This window comes from Hemiscyllium ocellatum, chromosome 13 (assembly GCF_020745735.1).
Source record: "Hemiscyllium ocellatum isolate sHemOce1 chromosome 13, sHemOce1.pat.X.cur, whole genome shotgun sequence".
Classification (NCBI taxonomy): Eukaryota; Metazoa; Chordata; class Chondrichthyes; order Orectolobiformes; family Hemiscylliidae; genus Hemiscyllium; species Hemiscyllium ocellatum.
In genome coordinates, this window is record NC_083413.1 from 66,303,761 (window position 1) to 66,315,730 (window position 11,970).

At 38.2% G+C, this 11,970-nt stretch overlaps 1 protein-coding gene across 1 annotated transcript; it reads left to right on the forward strand.

Annotated features, from left to right (window-relative positions):
- Positions 1-2,803: 2,803 nt before the first annotated feature.
- On the forward strand, positions 2,804-10,502 carry LOC132821351 (hepatic and glial cell adhesion molecule-like). Its single transcript, XM_060833935.1, has 5 exons — positions 2,804-2,822; positions 2,911-3,261; positions 3,814-4,080; positions 6,473-6,580; positions 10,411-10,502. Exons 1-5 carry the CDS (start codon positions 2,804-2,806, stop codon positions 10,500-10,502), a joined length of 837 nt encoding a protein of 278 aa, XP_060689918.1.
- The last annotated feature ends 1,468 nt before the right edge of the window (positions 10,503-11,970 follow it).

An 11,970-nucleotide genomic window follows, 5' to 3' on the forward strand; every position in this document is an offset into this window, starting at 1 on the left:
AATTGATGTGTAGTTGTATTGAAACTTGGAATGCTCTGTCGTGGAGTTAAAAAAAATAAAAAGTACTTTCATTAAGGGACAATAGCTGTTTTGTTGCAAACAGGTGAGTCTTTAACTTCAATTTGAGAGTTACTTCTGGAAAGAATTTACAAAGTTTAATCCGAAAAGGGAATAGAACTTTTCGTTTTAAATCGAGTCTTTTATTTAGTTTTTATATAAATTTTAACTCCAACAAGTTCGCTTTATGGCTCACATTATAGTTTTGTTAATAAATAATCTATAGATAATAATATCAGAAACAAAAAGCCGGAAATTGCTGGAAAAGCTCAGCAGGTCTAGCAGCATCGGGACAAATCAGAGTTAACGTTTCACTCTTCCCCAGAATTGATAATGATATCACACCATCAAAGCGAAGCATTAGTACAATAAATTATTTCAATATTCGATGTGCAGTTTCTTCGATTTCGCCGAATGGTTTTTAAACTGAATCCTATGCTCATTTACTTTTTTTTTACTCCCGTTGAATTTACTTCAATGGGTGAAGATTAGCAGCAGTAAAATCCGTACAAACACCTTTCTCATGTTTAAACCCTCTCACTCAGGGCTGAGTGGTTAGCACTGCTGCCTCACCGCGCCAGGGATCCAGATTTGATTTCTGCCTCAGGCAACTGGCTGTGTGGAGTTTGCACATTCTCCCCGCGTCTGTGTGGGTTTCCTCCGGGTGCTCCAGTTTCCTCCCACAGTCCAAAAATGTGCAGGGGTTAGGTGAATTGTGGCCATGCTAAATTCTTCAGGTATGTGCCGGTTAGGTACATTAGTCAGGGGAATGGGTCTGGGTGGATTACTCTTCGGAGTGTCGGTGTGGACTTGTTGGGCCAAATGGCCTGTCTCCACACTGCAGGGATGCAGTGACTACAGATACAGTCTAAGTGAAGATATTTCATAATGTTGCAGCAACCTTGTGCGATAAATCCTTCATTCTGACGCTGGTGAACTCAATCCAAGGGCAATAATATTGGTGTCTCGGTGAGCTTTGTGATTGGCAAAGGCGCTCGTTTCCCGTAAACATAACTTTAAAGAACAAGTAAAACAAATTCAATACCGATGCAATAAAAATCAGCTCAACCTCCTTGTCTTTCTCAATCTCGTGCCCCATCCTGGGAGATACTTGGGATAGATTTTCATTACAAATAAATCAATGCTATAAACGCCTTCACTAAAGAGCTAGATCGCTAGGAGTTACAATATCTTTCAAATACTGTGCGTACGTACTTTCCTGGGGTCATGAGAATGAAGTGTAACTGGTTGGGGTTAAGTTACAGAGTATTGACATCCCGAATCTTTTCCAGTTCCTGTGACTTATGATTGAAATGTGCAATTTATTCAGATCGCCTGTTCTTTCATAACCTTTTTGCCAATTTATCATCGGATAATATCTGCTAGCTCATTTTACTTTTTTTTCGCATTCCCTTAATCATTTTGTGCGTGACAAGGTCAAATTAAGTCAAAAATGGAATCGAACTTGTCTGACATTTGCCAGGACAGACACAAGCATAAAGACTCAATCAGAGGGGTTTAATAATCTTAATTACGCATTTGGCTTACACGCATTTGAAAGCATTTGCATTTTCCCAGAGTTAAACTCTGAAAGGTTATGACGCTGAGTTTCATTGAACATTTGAAATGATCATTTTATGAGTACATTGCGTGAGGAAGTTAGTAAGGGTAAATGGATTTAAAAAAAAGAACCTGTTGCATTTGTTGGCGCTGCACAAAACCTGCACATCGCCCAATTCATCTGTAGTTCTCTGCGGTCTCAACCACATTCTTCTCAACTACAGGCAATGCCTTTTTAATGGGTCAGTAGGAGGTATGATGTTGACAGCATGAAACAGATGAACTGAATTCATTCTCTCCTGTGGTTTAATGCTTTACTGTTGCAAATTCATTTCCCAAGCCGAGCGCTGGTGAGACGCAAGGCTGAGAAATTGTCATGATAACATGTATTCCCTTCTTGGGGGAAAAAAAAAGGCGTATGATTCCTGAATAATCCCATCGCGTTTCTTCATGGTATTAATCATCATACATGAAGAATCTTGTAAAGTTTTCCACGCATTTTCCTAGATTTGTTGTAGTCATCAATCACTCGCTGTTGAGTCTGATTGTCGACCGAGGAAATTCCATGGCAATGGTCATGGGTTCTCGGTGTCCCTGTGTGACTGATGAGTCTGCTCCCACAGCCGCGTCTCCTTTTGGCAGATGTTAGCAAGAGATGAAATAAGATATAAGGTAATGGTTGTGACATGATACAACTTTGTCACACTTTTTCTTGCCTATCTTAATTTTGTAAATAACATACTGACGATTGGTATTCTAAGCTATCTGCTCCTGCTCCTTGGAAGACTCCTCTTCATTGTCTATCCTCTTTAACTGCAGTGTTCTTTCTCATTTTCCTCCGATCTGTACATCTCTGCTTCTTTCCAATTGTCACATCCTCCTGAAGTTGTTAGTCTTAAAGTCCATGCTTGGTAAAAATTGATTACTCCTTCTCAAATTCTCAGACTCTTACTTCTCTTAATCTTAGTGGTATCGCACAATGACTTGTACTCATCACTGATGGTTTTAATTTAAAAACAAAATATCTTAACAGACTTCAATTGAGTGAAAGTTAGATTCAAATTGAAATTTTGTGCAATTAATCAATAAATTTATTTTGTACTCCTTCAGATGAAATTCTTTCATGATAAACCATGGAAAACAAATGGTGTACTGCACCATAAATAAATGTCTCTTCAATATGAAAATGCTCACACTGCTTTCAGGTAAATGGTTTATATAATTATTAAATTAACGGCCGTTCAGTAAGATAGGCATTCATCAATTTAATGTAGTTTTATTTTTCTATTCCAGTGTTTAATTTGCTTATACTGTATGGAACAGAGAGCTCAGCCATATCCACAATCATCATTAATGCAACTGTGGGTGACCAGGTTCTGTTTCCTTTGCCTATCCATTGTGGATCTCAGTATGAAGTAGAATTTCTATTAAAATTACCAATTAATGCTAAACTTGCTTCATGGAGTAATGGTACATCTCACAAACATGCATTGTATGAAAAAAGACTGCAAATACACCAAAATGGCTCTCTGGCACTGCAGAAAGTACAGATTAATGACACAGGACTGTATGAAATACATATCAATTACTGTGATACACCAATGATGGAAACAACTATAACAAAGTTTGATTTGCAAGTGTTTGGTAAGTTACTTGATTATATAACTTTAAAATAAATGTTTTAAACTCAATGTGAATCTGTGACAATTACTGGAAAGTGTAATAGCATGTTCACTGAATGAGAAGGTTCTCAGCCTTGATTCAGGATCTCAGCTGAGATTAGGAATACAGTAGAGAGACAGTGAAAGACAGAATTTTCACTCAGCGGGCCTTTTTCTCATCATTCCAGATATTTTACTTTTATAGGACATTCACCAGCATGTGGAAATAGATTACTTGGATTAACATTTTGCAAGTCAGGGCCTGTTGTACATTTCTGGCCTTTGTAATAACCCATTAAACTGTTGAGATTTATGGAATTAATGAGAGGTGTAATACAGACTGTATTGACAACATTGGCTATTGTTTGTGTGGGTGATTGACCAAATATTTCCAGTAATCCATTTGTACATATTTCTGATTTGTATACTTTGTTCAAACATAGCCAATCATTTATTTTCCACAATATGTAAATGGCAAAATTCATCCAATGCTATCATCTTGCCATTCACATCTTAATTGTTGTCTCTATTTTAGAGCCAGTTTCCAAGCCTTTAATAACAATAAATTGTTCAACTGAAAATGCCAGCCTGGGCTGCTCTGTCTCCAAGGGAACAAATGTCGCATTATACTGGGAAATACAACCCAAGTCTGGACCCAGCAATAGAATCGATGGTGAAGCTGAACTGGTGATAAGTCATGGTCATGAGCAGGACAAATACACGTGTGTAGTACAAAATCCAATCAGCAATGCAACCAGCGACCAACAGACATTAGAGATGTGTAATGACCAAAGTTCTAAAGGTAAGAGATTGTAAAATCTATTCTTAACACAGTACTTGACTATTCTCCAATCCAGCTTCTCCCTTTCCAACCTCTGCAGAATGCAATCCCATTCAAACTCTGCAACTGGCATTGTAATTTTCAGCATGTTCCATTCATCCATCATCCCTGTGCTCACAGAACATTGTTCAACATCACCTCAAATTTGAATTATTTTCCTTGCTTTTAAGATGCCCCAAGGTCTCACCTACTTATGAAACCTTAAATCACATCATACCAGGTTATAGTCCATTAGGTTTATTTGAAATCACTTCAGAGTTTTGAACTTGACCGAACACGACGTAACTAATAGTTCAGTGATGCAGTTACTTGACTCTAACAACTTTCAACTCAGATTATTTTAAAATGAGTTCTAGAAAATGTTACGTTAGTTAAGGAAAAATACATGTCATTCTTGGCTTAGTTATACCTTTCATACCTCTAAATTAAATTGTTGTGCTTTCAAACTTCATTCAATTGGAGTGAAAGCATTCAATAAGATATTTAATCTGCTCAGTTGGGTACGAAAGATCAGGAATTGATGAAGGTCAGGAATTGAGTTTTCCCAGAGTTCCAACGAGCATTAGTCCTTCATCCTTTGTTACAGAAATAGATTTTTTGGTTGCCTCTCTTTTTGCTGTTTGTAGTTGTTATTCAGTGCAAAGTGGTTGTTTTCCAACACTGCAATGGTAGCAATCCTTCAGAAGTAATTCATTGAGAGTCATTTTGGGGATTCACAAGCTTTGGCTCTCTTGCGGTGCAGTGGTAGTGTTCCTACCTGTGTACCCGTTCAAATCCCACCTTCTCCAGAGTATATAATAACATCTCAAAACAGGTTGATTAGAAAAAATGAGTTACATTTAAAAAATCATGAACTTCTCTATGTGATGAATAAATGCAAGTTATTTTCTCTTTCCTTACACTGTTTGTTCAACCTTAGGACATTATACCTTCGATATTTTCAAGTTATCATTCGTGAAAACTCTTTGTCCTGTCAATAAGGATGTGGTTATTGATTAGCCAGAATCCATAGGCACTAATTTTTCCTTAACAATATTTTTGAAGTCACGTCTTCATTGGTTGTTGACAAAATAAAATCAAGTTATGAAACACATTTGGTGATGAAACTTTAAATGTTTATTATTAATTATTCATGTGTTTTCAAAAATATCCTACAATTTTCTGCTTTGGAAAGTATCCACAGAAAGGTATTAAAAAAGGCATAGATCTCATAGATTCATAGTGTTGTACAGCATGGAAACAGACCTTTAGGTCCATGCTGATCAGATATCCGAACCTAATCTAGTCCCATTCGCCAGCACTTGGCCCATATCCCTCTAAACCCTTCCTATTTATAAAACCATCCAAATGCCTTTTAAGTGTTGCAATTGTACCAGTCCCCACCACTTCCTCTGGCAGCTCATTCCATACGCACATCACCCTCTGCGTGAATAAATTGCCCCTTAAGTCCTTTGATATCTTTCCCCTCTCACCCTAAACTTATGTCTTCTAGTTCTGGACTCCCCAAACCAAAGAAAAAACCTTGAATAGTTACCTTATCCAATGCCCTCATGATTTTATAAACCTTGTAAAGGTCAGCCCTCAGCCTCTCTCTATAGCTCAAGGTCCGCTTGTAAAAAATGTGAATGAAAAATTGCAAAGTAAACCAAATAGAACTCTGTCATTGTTTTGCAGCAAGCATCATAAGGGGCTGTAGGGGTATCAATATAATCAAGTGCAAACACTATCGAGGGATTCCACTGGAAGCAAAGTATCATTTGAAGGATGTGCAGCGACATTTCAATGATTTGAAAATATAAATAAAAAAGGAAGAAAAGTAGTAATATTCTGTGTATTCTTTTTTAAAGCTCAATGTTGTTGTCTCATTTCCAAAGGTTTATTGATTCAAAGAACATCCCCCAGCAATTAGCCTTTGTTTGAGCCAGCTGGGTTTATATTTGAATCCGTTTTGCATCCAGAACCTGAGCAACAGCGTTATGAAAAGATAAACCCAATTCAAGCAATGTCACTGTAAAATGTAATCATCATCATTATGCTCCAACTGAAATGGATATTAGCTTTCTTTTAAAACAAACAATAACATATAGTTGTAGAGTTAATCTCTTGTTTTATTTTCCCTGGACTTGGAATCTATATATGGAAACAACGGAAGTAAATTACTGATGTAACAAGTGCACAATATTAGTTTCTGAAATATTCACTTTACTGGCCTCTATCTATTGCTACTTATACTTAGTGTATGAATAACCTATACTTAATTTACACTAATTTTATCACTTCATAGATTAGTTAAACTGCCAATTTAAGTCATTAAATGCGAGACAAACTTTAATGCATTTCTGATTTATTTCAGGTTTGGTACTTTTCACCTATATAAGTACTGCAACTATATTGCTTTTTGGTTTGGCTATAATTATATTTATCTACATAGCAAAACTAACAACCCGTGATAAAGGAAACAGTAAGTACAAACTAGTATTTGACAAAACTATAAGGATTCAGCAGAAGTTCAGGGATATTTATTTGTCATTCCATGCAATGAAGTAATAACTGGATAGATGGAAAACTCCAGAGAAATTTGAGAGATATACAGTTAGGCAAATTAATTATTTCATATTAATATTGGTGTTGAAGTACATTCTAAATCATTGAAATAATACATTTCAAAAATCCAGAAATCAGAGTTATTTATTTGTATTTTTAATGATAATTATTAAGTCATGATAACCTAAACTTTGTATTCAGTTGTGGGTAAAGTGGTGGAAAAGATTATAAGAGTTAGGATTTATAATCATCTAGAAGGGAATAGGTTGATTGATAGTCAACACAGTTTTGTGAAGGGTAGGTCATGCCTCACAAACCTTATTGAGTTCTTTGAGAAGGTGACCAAACAGGTGGACTAGGATAAACTGGTTGATGTGGCGTATATTGATTTCAGAAAAGCATTTAATAAAGTTGCCCATGGAGGCATGGGTTTGAAGGTGATTTAGAGATTTGGATCAGAAATTGGCGAGCTGAAAGAATTCTGAGGGTGGTGGTTGGTGGGAAATGTTCATCCTGGAGTTCAGTTACTACTGGTGTACCCCAAGGATCTGTTTTGGGGCCACTGCTGTTTGTCATCTTTATAAATGACTTGAATGAGGGTGTAGAAGGATGGGTTAGTAAATTTGCGGATGATACTAAGGTTGGTTGATTTGTGGATAATGCCAAAGGATGCTGCAGGTTACAGAGGGACATAGATAAGCTGCAGAGCTGGGCTGAGAGGTAAAGTGGAGTTTAATGAGGAAAAGTGTGAGGTGATTCACTTTGGAAGGAGCAACAGGAATAAAGTTTACTGAGCTAATGATAAGATTCTTGGTAGTGTAGATGTGCAGAGAGATTTCGGTGTCCATATACATAGATCCTTGAAAGTTGCCACCCAGGTTGACAGGGTTGTTAAGAAAGCACACATTGTGTTAGCTTTTATTGGTAGAGGCATTGAATTTCAGAGCCATGAGGTCATGTTGCAGCTGTACAAAACTCTGGTGCAGCCGCACTTGGAGTATTGTATACAGTTGTGGTCACTGCATTATAGAAAGGATGCGGAATCTTTGGAAAGGGTCCAGAGGTGATTTACTAGGATGTTGCCTGGTATGGAGGGAAGGTCTTATGAGGAAAGGCTGAGGGACTTGAGGCTGTTTTCGTTAGAGAGAAGAAGGTTAAGAGGTGACTTATTTGCGACATTTAAGACAATCAGAGAGTTCGATAGGGTGAACAGTGAGAGCCTTTTTCCTTGGATAGTAATGGCTAGCACGAGGGGACATAGCTTTAAATTGAAGGGTGATAGATATAGGACAGAGGTCAGAGGTAGTGTCTTTCTTCAGGGAGTAGTAGGGACATGGAACACACAGCCTGCAACAGCAATAGACTCGCCAACTTTACAAGCATTTAATTGGTCATTGGATAGGCATATGGACAAGAATGGAATAGTGTAGGTTGCATGGGCTTCAGATTGGTTCCACAGGTCGGTGCAACATTGGGGGCCGAAGGGCCTGGACTGTGCTGTAATGTTCTATGTTCTATTCTTGCAGATTAAGAACATGAAGTGCATGACCGGCAGTATTAAAATTAATATTGTTCAAATGCTCATACACTTAAATATTTATAAATGCTGTTTAAAAGGTTCCCAAATTGTGGGCCTGGACTATCCACTTCTCACATTGAATAGGTTTTTGCCATTTTGATCCAGGAATATAGAGCCAGAATTTATAGTCTACTGTGGTGTGTTTGCCTTTAGCCAATTCATGTCATGTTCCAGCATAATGTGGCTGTGGGACAGCAGACGTTTTGTAGAGGTTGGAGAACATAGCTCCCATCAAAATTTAGACCACAGGATAATGCATGGGAGACATTCAGGCCTTCAAGCTTGCCATACTGTTCAGTTTGATCAAGGATGATCTGTACTTCATTTCAAGTTATTTCCTTAGATGCTCTGTAGGAAGGAATCCTGGCCTAACTAAATTTCACTGTAGACCCACAGAAATACAGATGACTCAGAGCTGCTAAGCTGCTCTGTTGTATCAAACTGCTTCAAAGTTTAAAAAAAATCAATGAGACGGGATGGACCACTGGTCATTGATCTAGGCACTGGAGAAGAAATAGGGAATGAACCTTGTTGATTCCACAAAGTACTCCTTTGTAAGATCAGGTGGCTCCAAATTTGGAGCACTGCCCCACAGAATGGTGAAGCAACAGCCTGAAATCATCTTAACCACAGAACCATACAAACTCACAAACAATGTCCCAATCATCGCCATCACTATCCTTAGATATATCCTATTCCACTGCAGGACAAACCCACCAGAGGTGTTAAGCACAGTTATACAGTCAGGAGAGAGTTGCCCAGAGAGTACTCATAGTGACAGCAGACCTCAGGAACTCTCATAGCTTCAAGTCAAAAATGGGATAAGGAGACATCATGCTGATTAGTACCTATCCTGCGCCCCTCCCACACCACCTCAGCACACCTCAATGTTGAACACCAATTTTAGAAACACAGAGAGTGGCAAAGGCAATGAATATACTTCAATTGGGCAAGGTCAACATCCATCACCCAGTGTGGGTCATCAGAACCACTACTGACCAAGGTGATCGAGTCCTATAGGACAGAATAGCTTTACAGCAGATGTTGAAGGAACCAACAAGAGGGAGAAACCTACCTGACTTGATCATCACCATTCTACCTTTCACAATTGCATCTGCCTGTGGCAGGATTGGCAGTAAAACCATCACACAACCCTAGTGAAATGAAGTCCCTTTTTTACATTGGATACCTTCCTTCATGTTGTGTGGCATTATTAATATGTTAAATGGGGCAGACCTTGATACTGGAAGTTCTCCTCCTAGGCATGCTATCTTGGAACTATATTGCTGATCTTTGCTGTTGCTGGGTCAACATACTGGAACATCCTTCCTAATGGCACTGCGGGGGTTCCTGCACTGCAAGGACTGCAGCAGTTCAATGAGGTAGTTCATCACCACCTTCTCCCGTGCAATTTGGGATGGGCAACAAACGTTGGCCTAGCTTGTGACTTCCAGATTCCATGATCAAATAGCATAAAATGGTGAAATAAAATCGATACCGCTACATAATAAAAAAAAGCTTTAGTTATCCCTTTAACTAGCACATTTCAGATTTCTTCTATTATTTGCATGAATAAATGTTCTGGGTTTCCCTGATAAGTGGTCTAACTCAAATTTTAATAATGATAGTCTCTCATTTTTGATATTGTAACAAGGGAAAAGCATTTCTCTTTATCTGGCTTAATTCTTTTTAGCTTGTAATTCTTTGAGTATAGAAAATAAATTTACAGAGAATACCCAGATTGCATTGCACATAAAGCACAGGAACCCATGATCAGGGTAATCCGCATACCTGCATACTAGTATTAATGCTCCACATGAGGCCTCCCTGCATCTAACCTTGTTGTCATAATGTTATACTCCTTCTCCCCTCATTTCTTTATCTAGCTCTGGTAAAACTTAACTTAAACACTTCTATGCTATTCTCTTCAAATACTATTTGTGGAATCAAGTTTCACATTGTAACTATGCTACTGTTAAAATTTTATGCAATTCTTCTCCCCCACTAACCAAATAGAGAGGAATGTATTAGAGAACTGTAATGCCTGATCTTTTGTACATTGAATGGCCAGAGTTGTAAGCCTGCATTTTATCAGCTTGTATAATTATGTGTTTCTGACTAGTTTTCAAAAACTAATGAGCTGATGTGAATTTTATGTACTTTCTCAGACACAGCAATTGAAAAATGGAATGAAGAAACATGCTACCTGAGTGATGGAGCTATTGAAGCCACATATATTACTAGGATTCGTTCAAGCTAAATGCTGTTCATTATCTGCTCAGTGCTACTGAATATAGTAATTAAAAAGGAAGAAATTGAGTTTAACTGAGCTCCAGAATAAGGGTCATTGTTGTGGGGATTTTGTACATTGTCAGAGAATGTAATAGTATTTTTTATTTGTCACACACACTGACAAAATTGCAGCTTCTACAATAACCTGACCTACTATCTATACAGATATAACATCAACTACTTCTGCTTATTGGACCCTGGCAATTTATTCTACTGTTCGCTGTCGATAACACTGATGCAAATTGCAACACATTGTTCCTCCAGCAGTGATCAGCTTGTTCATTTTGGTGATTGTTGCTGCATTTGTCAGATGAGACCCTTGTTTGGCTTTGCTACATTGCATCCCGGGATATTAAAGATGGAAATCCTTTCAGCTCTGTTGAGATACTTAACTTTTCAGAGACATATATCTCGACTGCGAATCTTGTTTTACGGTGAACTTAAAATAAACTAGCTTTGTATCAGTGATAATATCTACGAATAAATGATTCACAATGTCAAAAATCCCAGTCACCAGGTTATAATCCAACAGTTAAATTAAAACCTGGTGGTGTGTGATTTTTGATCTTGTTCAATCGAGTCCAACACAGGCACCTTCACATCCTGATTCACAATGCCGTTAGAGGACAAATTGTAAATCTGTGAGATAATATTGACTGCTGAAAACAGGAACAATGATATATTGTAGATTTACAACATGCATGTAATACCATTTAGTAATAAAACAAGTCATCCCTTAGTTTGTTGGCGTGATCAGCCAGTGTGACCAGCTGGTTATTGCCCCACTCCTGTTGTTCTCTAGTTCCAGCAGGAGGATGTGCCTATATGATATTCTAGTGAGTTTTGAGAAGATTTATAGCTCAGGTTGAGGTTCTAGATGTAGATTTAGCCACTGAGCTGGAAGGTTCATTTCCAGACATTTCATCACCCTGCTAGGTAACATCTTCAGTGGGCCTCAGGTGAAGCACTGTACATGATTCCTGCTTTCTATTTAGATGTTTGGGTTTCTTTGGGTTGGTGATGTCATTTCCTGTGGTGACGTCATTTCCTGTTCGTTTTCTCCAGGGGGTGGTTGATGTGTTTGTTGATAGAGTTCCAGTTGGAAAGCCATGCTTCTAGGAATTCTCGTGTGTGTCCCTGTTTGGCTTGTCCTCAGAAGGATGTGTTGGCACAGTCGAAGTGGTGTCCTTCCTTTTCTGTATGTAAGGATACTAGTGAGAGTGTCACACACATCCACAAACGAAGCTGCATCAGAGCATTATTTCAATGAGCCAACATACACTTAGCACAGAGGAACTATGCAGAGCAGGGGAAAATCACTTATACTGCGTATTCAAAAAGAATGGGTACCCAATGAACACAGTCCGCTGATTTCTCAGCAACAAACCCAAACAAGCAGACAAAACACATCCAGAAACCCTAATCACTCTCCCCTA